This window comes from Hyperoodon ampullatus (genome assembly GCF_949752795.1).
Source record: "Hyperoodon ampullatus genome assembly, chromosome: 9".
Taxonomy (NCBI): Eukaryota; Metazoa; Chordata; class Mammalia; order Artiodactyla; family Ziphiidae; genus Hyperoodon; species Hyperoodon ampullatus.
In genome coordinates, this window is record NC_136922.1 from 33,584,434 (window position 1) to 33,610,711 (window position 26,278).

Consider the following 26,278-nt stretch of genomic DNA (forward strand, 5'->3'; position numbering starts at 1 on the left):
TTTACGCTGACAAAACCGTCTTCTGGAATTGGGACCTGTGACTTCCCAGTTTCCACGAGCAGCCACTTTGTTCTCACTCCTCATCTTATATGATTCACGGGCAGAATCTGACACTGTAAGGCTTCCAGAAACTGCCTCACTGACTAACTGGTTGACTTATTAATTCACAGTGTGTACATTGAACGCCAGCCACGAGAGGCGCTGCTGCAGACCCTGGGTATGGAGGTGAATCACAGGGCCCCCGTTCCAGGAGGATTTATAATCCCAGGGCGGTCACAGCCAGCCATGGGGCAGTGGAGCCGACAGGAGGCGCTGAGGGAGTGCATGGAAGGGGCCTCTCGCCCGGCTGGGGGGCTGGGCTGGGAGGGTCTCCCTAGACCTCTGAGCACAGGCGTGCTCTGACTGATTTCACACAGCCCCGGTTCTCCCCCTGCCTGAACTTCCTACTCCACCTGGCTGCCTCTGTCTCATTGTCCTAGCCTCTCAACTGGGCATTGAAAAGAATTATTTTATTCAAGTATAGTTGATGTACAATGTTGTGTTAGTTTCTGGTCTATGGCAAAGTGATTCACTTATACATATACATACACATTCTTTTTCATAGTCTTTTCCATTATGGTTTATCACAGGATATTGAATATAGTTCCCTGTGCTATACAGTAGGACCTTGTTGTTTATCCCTCCTATATATAATAGTTTGCATCTGCTAATTCAGTTGGGCATTTTACGTGAGTCCTTCTCTCTCTGCCTTCTCTCCCTTGCAGATCTTACCTTTTCTTATGACTTCTATGCTGGATGAGGCCCACGTCCCTGTCTGGGGTCTCTCCTTATCTCCAGAGCCAGCCTCCGACTCACCTGCTCTCTCCAGCACCTCACTTTTGCGCTTCTACAGTCTCTTTTCTTTTGACTTAATTCCACCTCATTTTTGAATTCACCCTGACTAAAGTTTCCATCCTGGCTTTTTGTGTGTGTGTGTGTGGTACGCGGGCCTCTCACTGTTGTGGCCTCTCCCGTTGCGGAGCACAGGCTCCGGATGCGCAGGCTCAGCGGCCATGGCTCACGGGCCCAGCTGCTCCGCGGCATGTGGGATCTCCCCAGACCGGGGCACGAACCCGTGTCCCCTGCATTGGCAGGCGGACTCTCAACCACTGCGCCACCAGGAAAGCCCTCCATCCTGGTTTAAAAGGGTTGTTGGAAGAGAGAATCTGCCATGGGCGCTGGGCCTCCCCATCTGTTCTTTCTGAGTATGCCAAGAATGCAAGGCCCTGATGGCTCTTTGTCCAGGCCATTATTCAGGGTTATGTGTGCAGCAAGCGACCTTCAGGGAAGAGGCAGTGCCTCCTCCCAGACAAAGGTTTGCTACTGCTCACTATAAAAACAATGAATCCCTCTAGGTCAGTGTTCCTCTCCCGTGGCCACCCTCTGCATGTGCAGGCATCCTGGATGGGTCCTTTGTGTCATCACTGTGGGATTCGGGGGACATGGGGAACCACTGCAAACCAACACAAAGCTCTGGCTACTTCTTTTGCCACATGTAATAAAATCCTCAGTCTCTGGCCAAGAGGCTCATGCCTTTTACCAGTGTCCATGAAAGAGTAACTTGCAAGCTTGGAAATGGGGTAAAACTTTAGACCCTGCACAGTTTTTAACAAGTGTTACCTCTAAGCCACTAACTCCAACCTACCATTTGATGTTGCCAGGTGACCAGGTTTCTTCCTATGTACTGAATGGTGCTGAGCACTTTTTTTTTTCTATTATATCCTTTCCCACCCTCCCCAACTACCACCATTGTTGGCCTGCTTCAGTTCTCTTCTAGGGTTAAGCTGAGTATTCTCCAATTATTTCCTGTCCTGGCATCCTGCCCCTTAAACCCAACTTTGAACATTCTCTAGGAAACCCAGTGTGAGCTGTTGCTCAGATTTCATCTGATCTGTTTACTTGCCTGCCTGTATGTCCAGGCCCTGGTGTGGCTTAGTCTGCCTAACTGGACTCTTCCATGCTTGCCCAAAGGTCCCTAAGTCATCCCTAATGCCTTAACCTGGAACCAGCAGTCACGGCAAGTAGTCCTGCCTTTCAGTTGGCTAATAATAAGAGCTGACATTTATAGAGCATCTACTACGTACCACCTAAGACTCATCCAAGAGTTTGTATCTAGTGAGAGCTGCAAAGCTAAGGTTTGCCCCTGCAGTCTGATTCCATGTGCTATAGTGCCTCCTGCTGGGAGGAACCTTCATTCATATGTCTTGCCCTCATTTCTAACTCTTTTTTTTTTTTTTTTTTTTTGCCACATGCGGGCCTCTCACTGTTGTGGCCTCTCCCGCTGCGGAGCACAGGCTCCGGACGCGCAGGCCCAGCAGCCATGGCTCACAGGCCCAGCCGCTCTATGGCACACGGGGATCCTCCTGGACCAGGGCACGAACCCGTGTTCCCTGCACCGGCAGGTGGACTCTCAACCACTGTGCCACCAGGGAAGCCTGAAATCAATATTTTTAAATAGCAGTGTTTCTCAGGGAAGAATCTGACAATGAAATGAGAACTTAATTTATCAATAGGTCAATGAGGAAAGGTCTGCAAATCAAACCCATTTTATCTTGGCTTTAATCCAGTTTTTGTATATTTTTATGAAACAATGGACAGTATGGTGTATATATGAAGTCCACTGCCCTTGAATTTTAAGAGCCTGGATCTGTTAAGTCTTAGTTAGATGGCGTTCACCTCTGGGGACCTCGGGTTTTCCATTTGTAGAATGAAAACCAGAAGATCTTCAGGTTTGTGTTCAGATATGATTCTGTGTCTAACAAAGCATGTTAACTCTCCCACAATAGCAGAGCCCTTGTTCCAGGACTGTTGTATTCCTCTTTTCCCTCTTTCCTTTCTTTTGTTTTTCCCTCCCTTCCCTTCCTTCCCCTTTCTTTGCTATTTGTGTTAATATCACCTAATACCATCATCCAAACTTGAAATCTCATAGCTGATTACCTTTCCAGTCAATGTTTTGTTCAATAGGCCATTCACATCCTTACTTTCATTTCCATTCCCAGTGCTATGTTCAATTTTATGTATTTATCACCTCATATTTCCACATCTACTTTTTCTGGTCTGTTTTCTCTTCTCTTCCAGCCTTTGTCCATCTTTAGACATATTGTGTATATAGCTGTAACCCAAGTGCTCATAAAATTTTGCTTTATCCTTGTATCAGTTAACAACTCTTTAATCCTGTTGCTACACGGTCTGTGTAATCTGTGTTTTAAAAGGCTGCACACCTGTGTATGGCAGCACTGACAACGATTCTCCTGCTGCTGAACATTGAGGTTGCTTCCAAGTCTCAAATCATGCTGCAATGAGTATTTTGGTGAGCTATTTTCTAGTTAAATTCTTTAGTTGCAAGAGACCAATTCAAGTTATCGTCAGCCATTTTTTTCCCCCCTTGGCCGCACTGCACGGTGTGTCTTGTGCAGTTCCCCGACCAGGGATTGAACCCGGGCCCTCAGTAGTGAAAGCATGGAATCTTAACCACTGGACTGCCAGGGAATTCCCTATTGTCAGTCAATTGACGGACTTTTGATGACGATAGAGGGAGTGTCACAGAGAGGGAGGAAAGGCGAGGGGCCCAGGGAAAGGAATGGACCCTGTAGCCAGGTGGCCCTCTTCTGGCTGCTTCCCTCTGGGTGGGCTTCATTTTTCTCCCATTGCCCAGCTTTTTCTGTTACTCAGGCCCCATGGTGGGAGAAGATGGGTCCCTTCGCTCTTTCAACATTATATCTCTATCTTACAAGTGTCTTTTTTTTTTTTTTTAATGCGGGCCTCTCACTGTTGGGGCCTCTCCCGTTGCGGAGCACAGGCTCCAGATGCGCAGGCCCAGCGGCCATGGCTCACGGGCCCAGCCGCTCCGCAGCATGTGGGATCTTCCCGGATCGGGGCACAAACCTGTGTCCCCTGCATCGGCAGGCGGGCTCTCAACCACTGCGCCACCAGGGAAGCCCCACAGGAGTCTATTTTTGACTGAAGTGGAATCTCTTTGTCCCAATTCCAAATTCTGGGAGAAAGACTCCGACTGGCTCTTTTTGTGTTGGGAATCTATGCTTTGTCCAATCAGCTGGACCAGTGGTGAGTCAAACGGGATAGAGCTGCCGGCTACTGAGGACCCCTCCCTATAGGTGAGGAGTGCAGCTAGGATGATCCGTAGTGAGCTGATACCTCCCTTAAAGCGTCCATCCTTTCCTTAGGGTAAATTCTGAGAAGTAGAACTCCTGGATCCCAGGGCATAACCATTTACCTGGTTAGTATCATCAGTTCAGGCCCAGTGAACAGCAGCCTATGAAAATTTAAATAAGCTGGTGTTGCCACTGGGATAACAGGCACCCACTGTGAGCAGGCTGCAGGCAGCAAGCAACTGTGCACGAGGAGCCACACATCTCCTTAGAGAAAAGGCGTTGAATCTTTCCCAGTTCTGCTCCATAGAATACTGAGGAGAAAATGTTTAGCTTGAAAAATTTAAACATAGGTGTTGGCTACATTGTCTAGTTCTTGGAGAAATTCAACATGAAGTTCCCTTTCAGGGAAAACAAGAAACAAAAATAAAACCTGCACTCTGCTTTCCAGCCCAGGTGAACCAGTGTGGGTGTGTCTTTTGGTGCTATTCTGATTGGTGGAAGCCAATACTTTGAATATCGCCCTTGAGTGAGACCCCTTTAGAATGTCTGGGTGTTAACTAAAATTGCTTCTTGATGTGTCCAGCAGGATGATTTACCTGCAAAATGTACTAATACGAAGGAGTCAACCTGTTAGATGGGTTATTAAACTGTGCTTTGAAGTGAGGCAGAATGGCTATTAAATGCAAATGTTTTATTTATCATTATTACTGTGTGGCACCCCTTCTGACAGTCATTAGTGACTGGATTAGAAAACAGAAGCGCTCAGGAAATAATTTTATTTTAAATCAAAAATAACATGGGGTAAGATGCAGCTTTCTTTGGCACTCAAAGGGAGACTAAATCTGCCATGAGATAACTCCTATTTCTTTTTTTTTTTTTTTTTTTACTGAAGTATAGTTGATTTACAATGTGTGTTAATTTCTGCTCTATAGCAAAGTGATTTCATTTTACATATATGCATTTTTTATATTCTTTTCTTTTGTCTTTTAAAAAAATTATTTTTTATTGAAGTATAGTTGATTTAAAATGTGTTAGTTTCAGGTGTACAGTAAAGAGATTCAGCTTTATATATATATTATGTATTATATATATAATATATATGTGTGTGTGTATATTTATTTATTTATTTATTTATTTATTCTTTTTCAGATTCTTTTCCCATATAGGTTATTACAAAATATTGAGTATAGTTCTCAATAGATAAACAACAACATTGTTGTTTATCCATTCTATATATAATACTTTGCATCTGCTAACCCCAAACTCCCACTCCATCCCTTCCCCACCCCCACTTCCCCTTGACAGCCACAAATCTGTTCTTTATGTCTGTGGAGATAACTCCTATTTCTGATTGTAGGTAGAGGATTCTGATATAGGTGATAGTCATACATGCCTAACTTTTATTTTTATAGTGGATTCAACTTAAGTAAGTCATGTTCCATCTATCATCTTGTCTAACCCTCAAGATAATTGAAAGGTAACCAAGGCAGGTAATCCCAATGTTGCAGATGAGAGAGCCAAAACAGGAGGGTTAAGTGACCTACACCAAGTCAAACATTAGTGAGCAGAAGACCAGGATGAGAACTGGGTGCTCCTGATTTCCCAGCCCCTGATTTCCCACTACAGTCTTTATTGTGGTTACATAGTTTGGTACCTAGCCCACTCTTAACCATCGAGTCAAAGTTTGAGTACACACGGTTCGACACTGTTATTCATTTTCAGGAATTTAAAGGAAATCTGAGATACTTGGCTTCATAGGGGACAAGTTAAATATTTTATTCATGAAAAGTATGACTATGCATCTATAAAAAGGGAAGCTATTTATGTACTGATCTGAAATAATTGCTAAGAAATATTCTTAATACTTTTTATTTTGACATATTTTAAGACTTCCAAGAAGTTCCAAAAATTGTACAGGCAGTTCCTGTGGGTCAGGAACTCTCTCTTCACCCAGCTTCCCCCAGTGATAAGATATACATAACCATAATCCATTGTTAAAACCAGAAAGTTGAGATTGGTACAATACCATTAATTTAAGTAAAGACTTTATTTGGGTTTCTAAGAAATATTTTAAAATAAAGAAAGAAGGTGAGATAGTGTATATTATGCATCCTATTGGTATATTTTTAAAGGGGTGAGGAGGATGTGTGAGTTTGTGTTTATTTGTTTCCATATGCGTAGAATATCTCTGGAAGGATGTATATGAAACTAGAGACATTGGGTTGCCTCCAAGGAGAAGATCTGAGCAGCAAAGTGTAAAAGAAATAGAATTATGCTCTTTTGTACCAATCCATCTATTTTTTAAAAAGGTAATGAGAAATCTTTTTATGTATTCATATAAAATAATCTTTAAATTACATTTTTAAGGTAAGTAAATCTGACTGTATTCCATTTGCAAACCATATGCATAGATATCTTTGGAAGAATATATAGGAAATCGGTAACATTGATTTGCTTCCAGGGATAAAAATGGGCAGCAGGGGACAGAAGCAGAGGGAGACCTTTCACTGAGTACCTTTTGTACCTTTTAAATTTACACGATGTGAATTTATTTCCTTTTCAACAAAATTAAGAAAACTGAAAAAATTAAACCCTAAAAATAAAGTGCTTTTACCTTGTAATTTTTTTTCCTCTAAAATATTCAGTAGCTTTCTAGCTACTCTTTGGCTAAAATCCAAATTTCTTAACATGACATTTACGTTCTTTTTATAACTTGGTCTCATTATTTCCTGCCTGGAGCTTCTGTTCCACCTAAATCGTTTTACTCTCTCTTTTCAAATCCTGCACCTTCTGGCATTTCTTTATTCTTGTCTCCCTCTTCCTCAGCCATCAGAAACTAGCTCAGGCTCAGTTCTGTGATGTTCCCCCTGAACAATCCAGCCCTCTGTGACTTGTCTCTCATCCAGATTTCTATAACAGTATATTGTCTGCCCTACACATTTGGCTCTTATCCCATACTCTCTTGTCTTTCAAGGGTATGGGCACTCTGTCCCCAAATAAGATTCCCAAATCCTTGTAGGCAGGAGCTGAGGACAGTTTTCTGAAACTCCCTTTTCCTGGCAGAACCCTACACTTGGTAGATGTCCCAGTGATACTTTTTGGCTAACTCTTCCTTGCAGAAATTGTATTCCATGCATATGCTCGCTGGATATGCTTAAGAATCCCAAGATGTATCATGGCAGTAAGAAATTATCTATCCACTCAAAACACCCTAGCAGAAAAAAAAGAGGACAAAGTAAGAGTTAAAAACTCAAGAAAGCACATGGTGTTTGAATATTGATATATTTTTAATATACCATTTCTGGAAAACCAGATGCATGCTAAATTTTTCTCCTCTTTTTCATTTTGGTGCATATATTTGGCTGCATTTTGGAAAATAGGCCCTGTTTTCCTGGTAACCATGGTGAATTAACTAGTTTTTCTGATATATTATCAACTAGTTCTTGCAGTTCTTGTTTTGGGGAAATGGCAGAGTTGGATTCAAAGGTTGACAAGTCTGCTCTCAGATCCACGTGACTTCTAACTCTATGTTCTTTTTTTATAGCAATGGATTTATGTTAGTCTCCCTCCATGGCACAGCATTGTATTCAGATTTAATGGACACAAAGTATAAACTCTATTCCTTGAGGAGCTTACACTCTGTCGCAGGTTGTAGTAGTCTGTCCTTTGTGCACTCTGTAGCTCTGTATGTAGTAGGTGCAGCCAGTTCCTGGAAGGCTGTTGATAGGTAGCCTTAGAACTAGAGAAAAAACTTCTGAAAAAGATTGATCTTTGAAACAGAAACCAGTAAGAATGAAGACGCAAACAACAAACAATAATAGAAATAGCTTACCTTTGCCTAAGTCTTTTAGTTAAGCCCCATATTTCAAGCATATTATCTCTTCATCTTTACAGTAACTGATTGAGGTGGATATTATTGTTATCTTCTTTTGCAGGTGAGAAAAGAGACTCAGAGAGGTTAAATAACTTGACCATGATCACACAGCTAAGTGACAGAGCCAGGATTCAAATGCAGAGCTTCTGCCCCTGGGTCCCTGTGTTTAACCTTGATGTGATGTTATTGTTTTTCCAAAGATTAGTCGCATGGACAAGTAACTTATTAATATACTTGTCGTACTCTCTCTAACTAGATCACAGAGTCTCTAAGTGGAAGACTGTACCTCATTTTCTTATGGGTCTCCACACATAATTATCCATAGCACAAGGAGCTGGACATTGTCAGTACTCAATACTCCAGAATGAGTGAATGCATAAAAACAATTATGGCTTATAAATGTTGTGTTAATAAGACCATGATGTTCAGATTCAAAATTCAACAAACTAACTACACACCAAGCAGTGTGAGGGGTGCAAAGAGCATGGAGTTTTGGAGGACTGGAGATGATGTCCATGAAGGGCCTGGCACAGGGAGGTGCCCAATACATGGTACTTTTATTAATACATTAACATGATCTGATTTAATTTTCCTTACACACAACCCTGTTAGGTGGTATATTAGTCTGCTCAGACTGCCATAACACAACAACACAGACTGGGTGGCTTGAACAACTGAAGTTTGTTTTCTCACACTTCTAGAGGCTCAAAGTCCTGGATCAAGGTGCTCTCTTCTCACTGTGTCCTCACATGGCCTTTCCTCTGTGTGCACGAGGACAGAGAGCTCTAGTGTCTCTTTCTTTTCTTATAAGAACAGGCCCTATCAGATTAGGGTCCACTCTTAAGACTTCATTTGATCTTAATTACCTCCTTAAAGGCCCTTTCTCCAAATCCCTCCACAGGGGGTTGAGGCTTCAACATATGAATTGGGGGGAGGGGGACAGAATTCAGTCCATAACAAGTAGTTATTCCCTTTCCATTTTACAGATGTGGAAATAGACATTTAAAGGAGTGGTTCCTGTTTTTCTGTGAAGCCTGGCTGTGCTGTCAGAAATGTCTACCACCCATATTTCTGTAGGTTTCTTTCGTCTTAACAACTTAAAGGGTTCAACCATCTAACCCTCTCTAGAGGTATTTTTTTCCTAAGAAGACAGAGTTAGTATTATCTTTTCTCTGGATGTTGCTGGTGAAATCCTGACAGTTGATTTTTTCCCCTGAGTTTCTCACCTTCATGCCTTCACCTCTCTTCTGTTATTTTATAATTAGCTGACACCATGGGGGTTATAATGTAATTGATTAGTTCCACTTTGTTCTACGTTACAGAACAGGAACCATGGCAAGGCCAGGCTTACCAACTTTGGAATAAAGCTGAGGAATGGAAGATTGTTCAGCCTACAGGAAACTCCAGGTGGGACTATCTTATTGCGCTATCACCAGAAAGCATGTGTGACTTCCCTGGTGGTTCAGTGGTTAGGACTTCTCGCTTCCACTGCAGGGGGCATGGGTTTGATACCTGACCGGGGAACTAAGATCCCATAAGCCCCACGGCAAGGCCAAAAAACAAACAAAAACAAACAAAACAAAAAACCTCAGAAAGCATGTTATTCTTTACCTGAGGGCTTTTATATCATTATAACTCAATATTCTCTACTTCACGGTTTCTGCCTACTTGTGCCTTCTGCTGCTTCATGTCTTCTATTCTCTCTATCTTACCAGCTTTGGTCAAATTGTTATTTCTATCTTGAGTTCAAATCTCATTTAGGGAGAGTCTGGTTGGTTCAGCCAGTCAGCATCCCTTTGGGTCACTGGCCAGCATTTGGTCTAGTCGTATGTGTTGCTTCAGTACAATGGAAATAATTCTTTTATCTATCACAGCATGAGGAAAATATTTTTTGAGAATATACTATTTCTTTTCTTCTGGTCCTGTGTTTACTTCTCTTCTATAACGCAGTCTAGTGTCATGGTTAACATTCAAGTTCTGGAGTAAGAGCGTCTGGGTTTAGACACTACTTCCACCATTTACCAGCTCTATGAACTTGGGCAAATTTACTTCACTTCCCTGTGCCTCAGTTTTCTCAAAATAAGATTGTTAATACAGTCCCCATCTCACAGAGTTGAGAGGATTCAACGAGTTAAGGCATGTGAGCAAGCACAGTGCATGCATATAGTAAGCACCCAGTAAGTATTAGTTATTTCTAATTGGTTGTCTGAGTGTAGTTGCCCACTAGGAAGAAGAATGTCAGTTCTTTTGCCAAGAATATCTCTAATCAAAAATTTACAAATAAGCATTTTAGATACCTGTTCTGTGGCTGATTAAGTAGCATAATTAACCAAGACTGTTAGTTCCTGACGACATTCATTCAACAATTCCACAAGTGTTAAATATACAGTAGTTGAGGATATGAGATTTGTGCCTGTAGTCTACTTGGGGAAATGGTCATGTTAATAAATAGTGATAAATCAACTTGAGAGTCGGGGCACCACAGAGGAAGTGTTCAACTTGCCCTGGACAGGTCAGGGAGATTACATCCTGGAGTAGATATTTGAATGGACCTTAAAAAAGAAAGGGGTGTGGGAAGGCATTTCTGGCAGAGGTAAGAGAAGAGATGAGAGAAAATCTGGTGACTTCAAGGACCGTGTAGGTTGTGCAGTATATCTTTATCTTTAATCTTTTATCCTAAAGGCAATAGGGAGTCCTTAGAGAGTTTTATTTTGTTTTAAAATCTACCTTTTTTTAAAAAAAAATAAAAGTAATATGAACAAAAATCAACATATTACAGAGATACATGGAAAGTGAAGATTTCCAATAATTTCCTCCCTCATCCCCTGAGATAATTACTACTACAAAGAGTTTGAAGTATATTTCTCTACATTTCTTTCTAGGCACATAATAACAAATATATGGTAATTATTATTATAATAGGAGAAGACTCTTGCGTGTGCATTTTATATATTTAAAAATAGGGACTTCCCTGGTGGTCCAGTGGTTAAGACTTCACCTTCCAACACAGAGGGTGTGGGTTTGATCCCTGGTTGGGGAGCTAAGATCCCACATGCTTTGGGGCCAAAAAACCAAAACATAAAACAGAAGCAATATTGTAACAAATTCAATAAAGACCCTCCACATCAAAAAAAATCTTAAAAAAATAATTTAGTACTGAAGTTTTGTAGCACTTCCAGCCATTATAAGGTTGCCTATCCCCAACCCTATGTGTAGGAATCACTGTGAAGGTGAATCTATATAATTTAGACTTTGCGGAGACAGAGGAGTGAAACTACTAACTTAGTTGCCCAAGTTCAAAACTGGGCAGTCATCTTTGATCACCTTTTTCGAATTTGCCCTCCACATTCATTTGGCCAACAAGTCCTGTTGATTTAACCTCCTTCATGATTCAAATTTATTTCCTCTTTTCCAATTTGACTACCATTGGCTTCTTCAGAAGTTCCTTGACACCTCCAGGCATTGTAAGGTGTCCTCCATTTGCTTTCCCATTGTATTTTGTGTATAACTTTATCGTGGGACTTAGCACAGTCACAATATATTGGAATCATTTGTTTATGCACGTCTTTTCCTCCCAAACATGAAATTCTTAAAGGTAGTGCCTTAAAAAAAAAATCTTATATCTCTAATGCCTAGCATGTAGCTCCATGAATGTTAGATAAAGGCAAATAACATTGGCATTGTTCAGCTCCACTGACAGAAATGCATCCTCACTGTTTGGATAAAAAGTTGAGAGTTTCCTTATCTGTAAAATGAGGCCTATAATATATATAGTTTACCCCTTACAAGAATTAGTAAAATAAGCTTTAATGCAATGCAAGCTTAAATTCTTTTAAAGATTAAAACTAACTTTTGTATTGAAACACTTAACACAGGCAGAGTAGACAGGTTGTTATTATCATGATGATGAGCTAAGCACAGGAATATCCAGAAAGCTAGGGAAAATTTTTATGTACCATTGGGCACCTTCAGAATTTAAAAGACGGAGCATTTCTGGTTTGGAACTGCTCGATTTAAATAAATTTTTGCTCAAATAAACTAAAAAAAAAAAAAAAGGAATTTAAAAGAAAATATGATGTATCTTGAGAGTGAGCCAGGAAAGGCATCAAGGTCAAAGCCTTAGAAATCTCTTACAGCCTTAGAAATAAAGAAGTCCTCGACCTGGGGTCAAAAACTCAAACACCAACTGCGGCCAGGCAGTTACTGAATCAGAAGTTGGGAACTTCAAAGGTAAACCAAAGCCCAGGCCCCACCCCCAAACTAATGATAATTTGTAGGAGTTGGTACCCAGCAGCAGTAGGTCCAGCAAGGAGTAAGCCCTTACAATGCCTCACTGATTCTGTTGTGCAGCCAGGGGTGAGAACCACTGCAATTCTAAACCAACGAGGGCAAGATGGGTGTTGATTGCAATGAGATTCGCCAACTTCTCTGAAAAAGTCCAGATTTTCATGGGAACTTTCCCAAACTTTAAAATGTTGGCAAGTAATTTAAAATGTAAAAAATAAATAAATAAATAAAACAACCAAACACCCTGGGAGTCAAAGAAAACATGGATAGGGGCTCTGTTGGGCGTCAGTTTGTAACCTTCCTTGCAGTTCAACCTTCAGCTTGAAGCAGCAAACGGATACAGAGATAAGTTAAATAACTTGGCCAAGATTAAACGGCAAGTCAGAATAACTGAGTTGGGACTAAAACCTGGTCCTTTTGAATTTAGTTAATGTCCCTTCTATGTTAGGTAAAGAACACTTGGAGATACACTTTAAAAAATGGGTAAGGCTGTGGGCAGAGAGATGGCGTTCCGGGCAGAAGGAATCCCAAGACCAGTGCCCCCAGATATCCCGCAATCAGCGAAACTGGGCGATTCCTAAATAGACGAAAGTGAACTTGGGCCTTTGAACGAGGAGGCTCAACCACGCATGCGCCTTCCACAGGCGGGGCCGCGGAGAGGCAGGTGGAAGGGTGACGAATTACGACCTCCGCTGGCGACGCTCACGTCTCCTGCCGTAAAGGCTGTGTGGCGCATGCGCACCTCCTTCCTTTTTTTCGGATTCCCGACGCGGTTGCTGCAGTTTCCCTGTGGTGCCCGGGCCGTCGCCATGGTGAAGCTGAGCAAAGAGGCCAAGCAGAGGCTGCAGCAGCTTTTCAAGGGAGGCCAGTTTGCCATCCGTTGGGGCTTTATTCCTCTCGTGATTTACCTGGGTCAGTGAGAGAAGAACCTGGGAGGAGTCGGGAGGGAAGCGGGTGCGGAGGCTGAGACTCCATTTTTGGTTTGGGGCGGGAGAGAGAAACGCGAGCACGCCGCGCATGCCCTTTGAGGCTGTCTTGTCGAGTGGGGTCGGTCTAAGCTGAGTTCGAGTTCTTGTTCTGCCCTTTTTTTTTTTTTCGGGTTGGGGGGGGTCTTTAACAAGTCACGTAATGTCTCCCGTCCTGTTTTTACATCTGTAAACTAGAGGTGACCTACTTTTCTGAGAGAGTTAGGACAACCTGACGTATGTGAAAACAACTAATTCACTCTTTGGCACTACGTAGGTTTTCAGGGCGTTTATCCTCACATTTCCAGGTGGGCCTAAGTGGAAAGAGACCGGTGAACCTCGTGGGTATGCCATTGCTTTGAGGCATGATTAAGACAATAGTTGTTGGTTGCCTCTGCGTTCTCACCAGGAGTAGCGGGTTTACTGGTGAGGAAACCGAGGCATAGAAAAGTTCTGTTCCTTGCTGAAGGCCACACAGCTGTCACGTGGGGGAGTTATGAACTCGAGCATTGGGGCATCAAGGCCCATACTCTTCACCACTATGCTGTAGTGCAAAGATTTGTAAGTGCTCAGGCAAATATTTTCACCTAGGGCTGCACATTGGGACTTTATTATCCTGTTTCTAGCCTTGGATAGTCTTTTAATTTTAATCTGCCCTATTCAGGCAGTATTGTGGAAAGGAAAGAGTCTCAGCTCTGTCAGTTTGACATTTTCTAAAACTCAGGTTCATATTTCAGAATCCTATGATTTTAACTAGGTGCTGCTTCTTGTTTTTTTGCCTTTTTTTTTTTTTTTTTGGTGTAAGATAAAGTACATTCACTTAGTCTTGACAGAGTGTTTGACTGTGCTGGACATTCTCTAGGTAGCTTTGGCTCCCATTTCCCCATGAGTTGCAAGCCAACTGATAACTTGGAAATACTTCAGTATGCAGGACTTAAACAGATCCTTTTCCGCCCTTATTTTTTCCCTAATATTCTCCAATTGGAGATTTTTTTTTTAAAGATTTATTTTATTAATTTTATTTATTTTTGGCTGCGTTGGGTCATAGTTGCGGCATGTGGGATCTTTTGTTGCAGTGCGCGGGCTTCTCTCTAGTTGTGGTGTGCAGGTTTTCTCTTCTCTAGTTGTGGTGCGCAGGCTCCCAGGGCACGTGGGCTCTGTAGTTGTGGCGCGTGGGTTCCAGAGCGTGTGGGCTCTGTAATTTGAGGCCAGCGAGCTCAGTAGTTGTGGCACGCGGGCTTAGTTGCCCTGCGGCATGTGGGATCTTAGTTCCCTGACCAGGGATTGAACCTGCGTCCCCTGCATTGTAGGGTGGACTGCCGGGGGAGTCCCTCCTCCCTGATTTTGAACGCATTTTTAAAAGAAGCATTACTTTGCCAGATTTTAGTGACTTTGTATAGGTATCAACGGTTAGGGCAAGTAATTGGGACACCCTGCTCTTACAGGCTGTTATTCCCCTCTTTCTTCCAGACTCATCCCCACCTCAGCTTTCACTTAATGGTAGAACGGCCCAGTTTGGCTAGTCAAGCACTGGGAGGAGCTCTTCTTTTAGCTAAGGAAGGTATGGGGGCTTTGATGCTTCCCCGTCTTTGTGCCATCTCCTTTTTCCATTGTTGTGTATATGGGTTCTGTTTTAGTCTGCTCTTGATTCCTTAGACCCTGTGGTTTCTTTGTTGCTTTGTAAGTCTTCATATACCTTTCCCTCCTCCCCTTTTTGAAATTCCTTTTCTACTGCCAGAAAGCTGTAGCTGGTTGTTATACTCTGTGTATCAGGGGTTTTGGTCGGAAGAGTAGATAATGCTTTCCTTTTCCACCTCATTTTCTTTTTTGTGCACACCAGCTATATTCTCTTTACTAGGACTACCATTATGGTGATTTTTGGTACCCTAGTGTCCAACTCAGGTGGAGATTGATGTTAAGGCTATCTTTTTGTGCTTCTTACTTGTTAATCATTGTCTTTTTCCTTACACTGTATCTAAACTTAATTTCATGTCTAACCTAGTTCCCATGCTTTACTTCTCCACCTTAGCTCTCACTAAAAGCTGCAACTGCAGATTGAATTTCTTGTGTAATTTAGGTTCAAACATACCTTTTAGGGCTTCAGGGAGTATAGTGGGAATATAGTGCTATAAAATCGGACAGATAGTGACATGATGATAAAGCATGTGTTTGGACAGTTACCAACAAAAGGATTTTCATGAGTTACCTGTTGGAAGACAATTTTCCATAGTATCTTGAATTTCTACAAATCTGCTGAGCAGAGGCAGTGACCACCCTTTGTTCCATATCTTTAATGATGTTTGTAGGGTGAACAGCCTTGGAAAATAGTTCCAGGGCAAAGGGGAGACATGCTCACTGCCCATTATGAAAGATTCTGGTTCCCCAATCTCAGGGTTCGTCTCCTAAATGGTAATACTCTGACTATAGCTGTTGCTGGGAGTAATAAAGTGTCCTTGTTTCTTTTCTCTCTTTTTTTTCTTAATAACTAAACTTTCTCCCTTAACATTTTTTTTTAAAAATTTTATTTATTTACTTTTAGCTGTGTTGAGTCTTCGTTGTTGCGTGCGGGCTTTCTCTAGTTGCGGCAAGCGGGGGCTACACTCTTTGTTGCGGTGCGCAGGCTTCTCATTGCCGTGGCTTCTCTTGTTGTGGTGCATGGGCTTAGTTGCTCCCCGGCATGTCGCGGCATGTGGCATCTTCCCGGACCAGGGATCGAAACCGTGTCCCCTGCGTTGGCAGGCAGATTCCTAACCACTGCGCCACCAGGGAAATCCTGTCCTTGTTTCTGACTTGGAATCTTGTATCTTCTACCAGCATCTGTGAAACTGGTGGGCCAGTTTGTTGTCTTGAAAATGGGGTAAAATTTCATACTCCACAGTTCTTAATGCCAAGTCTAATTTTAATCAGTTATTTCAGCAAATTAGTATATATGTTGTCTAGTTAATTGATATATTTTAAAAGGTAAAAGTTTTATTTAATCGTATTTGTAATGAGTGTTGATTTTATTAAAAATAACTTGAATTTTTTTTCCCTCTTTCTATCACCAGTCTTTGGCTGCTTTATAAAAAGAGTGGTTCATAGGGGATAAAATAAGATATCTTCAATTGTTTCTTTAAAAAAGTATAGTTTAAAAAAAAATCTTTGTGCTCTCTGCAGTTCATCCAGTGTGATTTGGTTGTTGTGATATCTTTTTTGTGGGTAATGACTAATAATGAAAGAGTGTGTGCTAAGGGCTGCTGTGCTAATTGTGTGTATTATAGGAATAAGGTAGTTTGTCTTCCCTACTGATTAGTTCTGCACATAATCACATACTCTAGTGAAGATTCAAGACTGTTCTGTTGCGCAGGTAAATCTAGGTAATTCTGGTAGATCTGGATATCATTCTAGCTACCCTAGATTGATTTAAAAAGAAAAAGTCTTGATGTAAATTTTTTGTCTGCTAGGGTTTTAATTAGTTTTTATTCTCTTTCTCTTTCTTCCCTCCCCATCTCCCTCAGGATTTAAGAGGGGTGCAGATCCTGGAATGCCTGAACCAACTGTTTTGAGGTACTGCTCTTACAAATAAGCATTGCAGGGCAAACATTCATACATTAGTACTAAGTCATGGCAAGCAAAAGAGAAATAGTGGTAGGTATTGTAACAGCTTTATCAGTCAAGTGTAGTTTTGGGCTGTTGGAAAACTGCAGCAGTTTGCAGACCAGTCTAATTTACGTTATCAGATAGCTACTTTCTCTCCCCCTTCTAATTTTTATTGGGTTGGCCAAAAAGTTCGTTCGGGTTTTTCGTAAGAATGGATAAAGCCAGATGAATTTTTTGGCCAGCTTAGTATATACTGCCTTGGCGTTATAACCATAATGAAGCATATTTTAAAAGGAAAAGAACTAACTTATCCTACCACTTTAAAAGCTGAACTGTTTTTAATACCTGTATTCCTGTCTTATCCTTATTCATATAAATACGGCCTTTTATGTCATTCTAACAAGAGTACAGAGAATTTTGTTTTTTTCACCCAATGTTAGAGTTGATAGCCCATATATTTTCTAGTTGTTGATCACTTAGGTTTTTCAGTTTTTTAGTATTTCAAATAACAATATAACAAACATTTTTATGTGCATAGGTTTTGATTTATTTCCTTGTCAAAGTGTATGAACATTTGTGACTCTGAAAATGCATCGTCAAATTCCTTTCTCTGAAACAACCTTGTAGTTGTTGAATAAGCACTTGTGAAAACTTCCACACACACAACGCACACAGATACACAGAGTATATATATTCATATACTCAGACATATGTGTGTGTGTATGTATATACTTGTGAAAGCCATATGTATGCGTGTGTGTGTGTATATGTGTATGTGTGAAGGCAGAATCTGGAACAGGCAGCATTGCTCTGTAGAAAGGACTGGCACTATGATGACTAGGACCCCTGCACAGGTGCTGTGGGATTTCAGCTTTACCCTCTGTCTTAAGACATTTCTTGATTGTCCTAACAGACTTTTCACTGGCTATTCTAGGTCTTCAGCTTCTTCAGACTTCTAATCTAAGCCACTCTTTTCTAGAATGAGCAGAAATAATAATAGTCATGTTACTAACAGTCATTTACAGTGTGTCAGCCACTGTTTTAAGTGCTTTATGTGCAGTATCTCTAATTGTCACTTCAGTCCTTCAGAGCTGATCACACAGTCGGTAGGTGGTAGAGTATGTCTGTCTCCAAGGCTTACGCACTTTCCACTGGGTCATGTGGCCTCCCTAGGTAATATGACCTGTTACTTAGCACAGTGCCATCTGATATGAATTTCCTCCATCTTCTCTGACTTGCCAGTCTCTCCTTTCTCAAAGCAAGGGTTTTTCCTTCTTAAGGGTTATTGCCATGTGTGCCCTCTTTGTGTCCATTTGTGCTGTTACTCTCTTTTCCCTGATAAAATTCTTCAGTAAATGGTCTTCACTTACTGCTTCCTTTCTTCACTTTTCTCTTTCTTTAAGCTTTTATGGTGCAGCTTCTTAAAACTGCTTTCAAAGGTCCCCACCAAGCTCCTTTTTTTTAGCCTTTACTCTTTGAACTATCAGTTTTCTTTTTTGTGAAATGGGGTTTCAGGCAATATATCTGCTACTGAGTAGCCGATTGACCTCAGACGAGTTATTTCCTTAGGGAAACAGTACCTTAGGAAACATTATCAGAGATGGGACTACCTGGTCAAGCTGTGTGAACATTTTCCAAGCCCTGAAAGTTACCATCAAATACTTCTTCCCAAGAGGCCATTAACCTTTCTAAGATAAGTTTTCTCTTTTATAAGTTGGGCATACTATCTACTTTATAAGATTGCGATGAGGATTGAATAAGAATATTGTGTGTAAAGTATTACAGTGCTTGACAAGTAATGTTTGAGCAGTAAACTATTAATAATAATTTTTAATCTTTTCGATGTCACCTCATTTACCCCACTTCTTTCTCCTGTGAGAACTAGCTCTAGCTACAATGACACTGCATGCTAATCCCAGAATAAGCTGTATTTTTTCATGCCTTTGTATGCTTATTCTCCCGCAGCCTGGAATGCTTCTTCCTTTCAGTTTTCACTTGTCTAGAAAAGCCCAATCTCAAATGTCACCTCTTCCCTAAATCTTTTCCCCCTTCTCCTAACTGAAATTGCACCATTTTTTGTGTTCCTGTAGTATTCTTTTGTGTCTGTCATTCTTTGCTTTGTATTATGCTTGTTGCTTATTTGCATTCTATGTTGTCCTGCAAGTACCTAAAGTAGCTGCCAACTACTTTGGCAACACTTTTTAAATGTTGAATTAACTTAATTAAATGATCCTAACCTCTTGGTGGTCTTGGAACAGGAACTGATACAGCATTTCCTCCTGTACAGTTTTTAGACTAGACCTGCATCCTGAGAAATAGTGTTTTTTGAGCCCCAGGTGATCCAGGATCCAGAGGTGGTGCTAGATGTACCCTTTTGTTTTACTGGCTTCAGTTATCCCACCAAGAGTTGACCCTTCAAAGTTGCAGACTGGATGAAGCAGCCACCCCCCTGCTTTTTATTTCTTCACCTTATTGTCATCTCAGTGCTCCTGTCATTGCTGGTGCTGATGATCATTCTTTTCTGTCATTAGGGACATTTTCTGATTTCTTTCCAGGGATATTTGTGATTCAGGAAGGAATTGAGGAGTGCTGATAAGAGTTATCCTGTTACAGAATTTCATATACTGTGCTGCTTGCACTGGGGAGACTTGACTGAGAGGTCTTCCTGGGTTACCTGGTCTGTACCCTGAAAGGAGTAGACTTGTATCTGCCAGGCTTTTCAGTAATGTAAATGTTTTATTAATATAAAACTTATTTAGCAATATAAAGTTTATTGTTTATATATAAACTTATTTATATAACACTTGTGGCGATAATATGGTTCATGATTTACTGGTCTGTTTCCCTTGTTAAGTTGTTAGATTCCTTGGGATTAGGTCCCCATTTGTCTTAGTGTCCTCCTCTTTCACTCAGGATGGTGCATTGTACATGGTTGGTTGATATGAATGCCTTATTTAAAATGCAGAATTTAATGAATAAGGGGCAATATCTTAGTAAAACATTATTTAGGCAAAATATATGAATACTAAGTAACTGAGAGAATGATTGTTCCCATTATCTTTATAAAGCCAAGGAAGATTTTCTTTTCTCTTTATGCTCATTACCAATGAGGAAGAGACTTCGATAAATGAATAATTTGTTTTCATATCTTAACTGTATGCAAAAATACTTGGGGTTCATTGTGAGATTTTAATACACTTTTGAAAACTGGGAATAGATGTATGTTGGTTTGCTTTATATGTAGAGGGAAAATAATTTCTAAAAATCAACAGAATGCTCAGGTTGTCATTTTGTAATGCAATTTTATTTAAGTTGACATACTACTAGAAACTACATTTTTAATCAACAGGACTTAGAAGTAAAACACCTCTTGTCTCTTTTCTGGATCTAATAATGATATAACTTTATTTTCTGGGTTCATCAATCCTTCATATCAATATTTTGATTGACCTCAATTTATGTTTTCCTTTTTGCTTATAATAGGTAACTACAATAAAAAGTAATAAAACTATATTTCTTTTAATAGGTCTCTCTGTTTGTTTTTTTTTTGCCCAATGAGATTGATCCCTCTGTTAACTGAATTTGATAGATGAGTAAACACAAACATAAATGTATAAAATCTTCTAATTCTTAAGCTATGTTTAAGAAGTTTTTACTTTGGGGTTTAATTTATTTTTCCTCTTCACAAACATTTTAGCTTACTTTGGGGATAAAGGACTATTTGGTCATCTGGTTTTGGAAGCAATCAATGCAGAGGAACAACATGGAAGGTGTGCACTCTGGCTGGGATAAGAGATGGGACATCGTTCAGACGTTCACCAGTTGGATGGCACAGGGCTCTTACTTCTCAGATGCGTCTGTGGCAGAGTGGAACCTCTACTGACTTATTTATGATAGACTGTATTAAAATAAATGTTTTTTTAACAATGTTATGTCTTGAGTCCTTCTTGAATTGAACATGATAGGACTGTTAGGTAAAAATTTAGCCTTTTGGTACTTTTTGAAAACAGGGAATCTATGTATGTGCCTAGATGCTACTTTAAAAAAATAAGAAAATTTCCAAGTTAATTCCTGTCCATTTGCTTAACAAATGGATTCCAGTTTCCCTTTGCAGTGAATTAATAACTCCTTCTGAGATGTTCTGAAGTAGTAAAAGTAGAGACAGCTCTCTGTGACAAACTGAGTCCTTACTTCCTGTACTGCATCGGAGTAACATTCTCATGAAAAGAAATAGGGTTCTTTGGCTGTGTTGGTAGGGAATGGGAGTGGCATTGGCGAGTTGTGTGTATGATTTGTGAGTTAAACGTGAGTCTAAGATTTCCCTCAGTACTGTTAGAAAGCTAGAGGTGGCTGGGCAAGAGCCCATAGTGAGCTACGCAGAATAGTAACACTTCCTATTTTCTAATAGAAGAAAAGGCATTTAATGGAATTAGTTTTCAGTTCTGCATCCTGGTTTCCTGGGACCTTTATCTGTATTTGAAGCCCCCACCCCTCTTTAAACTTAGCTTTTTTTGTAATTCTAACAAAATAGATCTATTTACTTAGTTTTGGGAATTGTAATTAATTATAGGAAAGTAGGCCTGAAACAAGGTATGACAGGGTTTGGGAGGTGCCCATTGGATTGAGTGTTTCTAACATCCAGTGTTAGAGAATGATCATGAATGTAATCTCCGGTAACTGGAGCTGTCATTACCAGAAATATCTTATTTCTAATGTAAAACCGTCCTAGCTATTTAAGACTTTCCTCAAGTTTTGTTACCTTTGCCTAGGAGACAAGGAGACAAGACTATTGTGGAGGCTTATTGCATAAGGGGCTTTTAAAGTGGAATTCCGGAGAGCTAACTGCAGGGAAACCATTTTTGGTATGCACTTAATGTAATTGCTTTAACATTTCCGTGAATCGGGGCACGTATGATTTTACTAAAAGCTCTGAGCAGCTTTTAAATCCCCATAGAATTGCTTAAGATTGTGGCCTTTTTCCCCCCACGCCCTCATCCTTTCACTAAACGTGTTGTCAGTGAATTTCTGTTTAGTTAGTATTTTAGTGCTCATTTTTCTTTTTCACTTAAGAGTTTCCAGAAATTGAAATAAAGCTATGGCAAGTGTCCACTTTGATAAAATACTAACATGGATAGGAAATGTAACTTTTTTTTTCTTTCGGGAGCTAACTTGTAGCTGTTTATAAGACCCCAGAAGATTTTAAAGAAAGAAAGCTAGAATTAAGTAGAAAGGGACCAGTTCCTTGTTCTCACATCTGAGGAAGCTAAGGAACAGAGTTTAAGCATTTGTTCAAGGCATAGGATAAGAGCTGAGACTAGTACCATTTTAATGTCTGTATCTCTGAAGGTTTGTGAAATGTTTATAACTAAGCTCCTACACTGTATTGAATTTTAGGTTTCAGGGCAGTGCAGTCCAGTTTAGCAAGCATTGGTCTCTCTTCTGTGCTAGGTACTAGAGAGTCCTTAAAAATAAGATTATTTCTGACCTTGATTTTGCTTAGGCAAACTCTGAGCTGATAGGACCTGATTTGAATCCTGGCCCTGCCGCTTAGTTCCTACTACCCTTGGTAGAGAAGTCACTTACTCTATAGACTTGAGTTTCTTCCACAAAATAGGAATAATATTTGCCCAATGTGTTACTCGCTAAACCAGTGGCTGTCATAGCTGATCCCAGACTAGCATCACCTAGAAGCTTGTTAGCAATGCATGTGTTGAGGTCTTCTTGAATCAGAAACTGGGGATGAGCCCCAATGGTCTGTGTGTGTGATTTAATTACTTCAGCCATTGTTTTGAATTAAACTTGTCGTTTTGAGTTAGTTGTAGAGTTGAATGCACTGTAAGAACCCATACAGAAAGATCCCTGTAAACTTTACCTAGTCTCCTCCAATGGTAGCATCTTGTAAGTCTTTATACAATATCAGGATATTGACCTTGATACAGTCAGAACTTTTCCATCACCTCAAGGATCCCTCAGGTTGCCCTTTTAATAGCCAACCTTCCTCCCTCACACCCCATCCCTGTCCCTAACCCCTGGCAACTAGTAATCTGTTGTCCACCTATGATTTTCTCATTTCAAGAAAGTTATATAGGGCTTCCCTCGTGGCGCAGCGGTTGAGAGTCTGCCTGCCAATGTAGGGGACGCGGGTTCGATCCCTGGTCTGGGAGGATCCTGCATGCCGCGGAAAAGCTGGGCCCATGTGCCACAGCTGCTGAGCCTGCGCTCTTGGAGGCCAGGAGCCACGACTGCTGAAGTCCGCGTGCCTGGGGCCCATGCTCCGCAACAGGAGAGGCCACCGCAATGAGATCTGCGCACCGCAACGAAGAGTGGACCCCGCTCACCGCAACTAGAGAGGGCCGGTGCGCAGCAGGGAAGACCCAACACAGCCAAAAATAAATAAATTAACTTTAAAAAAGTTATATAAATGGAATCATACAGGAAGTAACCTTTTGGGATTGGCTTTTTTAACTCACCATAATTCTCTGTAGATCAATTGAGGTTGTGTTTATTTATCCAGTTTATTCCTTTTTATTGCTGAGTAGTCCATGGTATGGATGTACTTAGAGGACATGTGAGTTGTTCCCAGTTTTTAGCTGTTATAAATAAAGCTGCTGTGAACATTTGTGAACTTCTTTTTGTGTGATCAATCTCTTTTAGAAAGTCCTGTAGGTGACGGATACAACTCAGATTTGAGAATACTGTCCTAGACTTGCAGTAGCCCTCTTGCTTTCCCATATGCATTAAAGTCTTTTCCACATCCTTTTAAAAGCAAGATCTCCTCACACCCTAATCAAAACTTTCCAGTGGTTTCCTATTTCACTGAGGGTAAATGCCCCAATCCTTTCTATGACCTACAAAACTGTAATCTGGTTTTATGTGCCTTTGATCTCTTCCTCGCCTAGGATTCTTCATCCATGTTCATTTGCACTCTTGCTGTTTTGATCTCTTGTCCTTCAAAAAGGCCAGGCATGTTCTCACTTTGGAGTCTGAGTTAGTTGTTTTCTCTCCTGGAACTCTTTTTCCCAGATATCCATATGCATGGCTTTATTCTATTCTCTGCCCAAATGCCATCTTGATAGAGATGGCTTCTCTGATCCTTATGTAAAACAGCAAACCCTACACCAGTCGTATCTCTCCATTCTTTTTTAATTTTATTTTTTAAAAATTGAAGTATAGTTGATTACAATATTGTGTTAGTTTCAGGTATACAGCAAAGTGATTCAGTATACATATATATATTTTTTGAATTCTTTTCCATTATAGGTTATAACAAGATATTGAATATAGTTTCTCTGTGCTATACAGTAGGTCCTTGTTTATCTATTTTATATATAGTAGTGTGTATCTGTTAATCCCAAACTCCTAATTTATCCCTCATCCCACCACCTTTCCCCTTTGGCAACGGTAAATTTGCTTTGAAAGTCTGTGAGTCCTTTTCTGTTTTGTAAATAAGTTCATTTGTATCATCTTTTTAGACTCCCCATGTAAGTGATATCATATGATAGTTGTCTTTCTCTGTCTGACTTACTTCACTAAGTATGATAATCTCTAGGTCTATCCATGTTGCTGCAAATGGCAAAATTTCATTCTTTTTTATGGCTGAGTAATATTCCATTGTATATATATACTGCATCTGCTTTATCCATTCATCTGTCAATGGACATTTAGGTTGCTTCCATGTCTTGGCTAATGTAAATAGTGTTGCTGTGAACATTGGGGTGCATATATCTTTTTGAATTAGATTTTTTGTCTTTTCCAGATATATGCTCAGGAGTGAGAGTGCTGGATCATATGGTAGCTCTATTTTTATTTTTTAAGGAATATCCATACTGTTCTCCATAGTAGCTGCACCAATTTACATTCCCATCAACAGCGTAGGAGGCTTCCCTTTTCGTCATACCCTCTCCAGCATTTATTATTCATAGACTTTTTGATGATAGCCATTCTGACTGGTGTGAGGTGATACCTCTTTGTAGTTTTGATTTGCATTTCCTGATGATTAGTGATGTTGAGTATCTTTTCATGTGCCTGTTGGCCATCTGTATGTCTTCTTCAGCCCATTCTCTCCTTTAACCTTGTCTTACTTTTCTTCAAAAAACTTTTACCCACCTGGTTTTCTATATGTATATAAATAATTTTATCTCACCTTTAGAATGCAAGCTCCATAAACACAGGACTGTATTTTCAGAGGCTAGCACAGGTACTGACATAGTAGATGTTCAATAAGAATGAATGGGTGAGTTATACAATTATATGTGTTAAGTGTAAAATGCTTTGAGAACTGTAAACTTTTATAACATGAGTCATTATAAAGGGCCAGTATTTTTCTGTGTTAGTCATAATTGGCAAATGAATCCTGGCTGAAAGATGACATCAAAAGATGTTGGGAGGAGATGATGTGAGAAAGGGAATGTTTGCTCTGACTTGGCACTTTTTTCATTTAGTTACCACAACGATGCTGTGAAGTAGGACAGTATCTCCATTTTACAGATGAAACAGAGGCTTGGGTCATTTTCCCCAGATCACAGAGAAAACTTGGATTTGAACCCATGTCTGCTAACTAAAAGCATATGATGTTATTACTGATGCATGCCACATTTAAAAGTAATTTATATAACGAATGAAATGGTATAATAGATGTTTGCAACACTACAAAATATTAACATTTCAAGTTCCATAGAGAGGGCCCATTTACTTCATCCAGTATCCAGGGCTCTATACACAATAGCACATAGAGTAGTCAAATTCACATCATAAATTTAACTTGCTTGAAATTATTATGCCAGCTATAGTAAACTAAACATTTTTAAAAATCTTTCCTTGAATAGCCTATGTTTCTATCGAGGTATATTTTATATACAGTAAAATGAACAAATCTTAAGCATACAGTTTGATGAGTGCTGCCAATTGTTTATACCTTGTAACCACCATGCCAAGATAGGGACCAGGATCTCCTCGAACCTGGGATCCTTAGTGCTTCATACATGGTAGGTGTTCAACAAATGCTTTTGAATTAAATGTAAAAAACTTTTTTGAGTTTGACAGAAACTGTATTGGGAAGTTTGAGTTGATGTTCTCTTTCCTGTAAGAAGCAAAGATATTAAAAGTTAAATAATAATAACCGGAATAATGAAAAAAAGGTACTGCAGCATTTTCTTTCCTCTTACATCAAGGACAGTCCAGAAGAGGAAGTAAGGAAAAGGGCATGGAGACAGAGAGGGAGAAATACATTTTTTTCTGAAGAAAACTGTGCCACTAACAGGAAGTGAGCTAAGAAATGTCAATAGGTCCCTGGTGTTCCCTAATGCCTACTGAGGATGAGGCCATGGGCAGGAAAGAAACTCCTAGAGAGCAAAATTAGACGGCCCAGAAGGAATTTCCATGAAAGCAGAACTGAAAGCCCTGGATACTGCCCAGAAAGGAAG

General features: G+C 40.3%; 1 protein-coding gene across 1 annotated transcript in view; it reads left to right on the plus strand.

The window, feature by feature from the left end:
* Positions 1-20,788, plus strand: part of TOMM7 (translocase of outer mitochondrial membrane 7) — a gene marked incomplete at its 5' end in the record, with an annotated part of 36,386 nt that extends 15,598 nt beyond the window's left edge. The window contains 3 exons of the mRNA XM_079711817.1: positions 9,348-9,432; positions 16,775-16,823; positions 20,554-20,788. Coding sequence (XP_079567943.1) covers positions 9,348-9,432; positions 16,775-16,823; positions 20,554-20,569 — 150 coding nt within the window. The 3' untranslated portion in view covers positions 20,570-20,788. The remainder of the gene's footprint in view (positions 1-9,347; positions 9,433-16,774; positions 16,824-20,553) is intronic.
* Between the last annotated feature and the right edge of the window lie 5,490 nt (positions 20,789-26,278).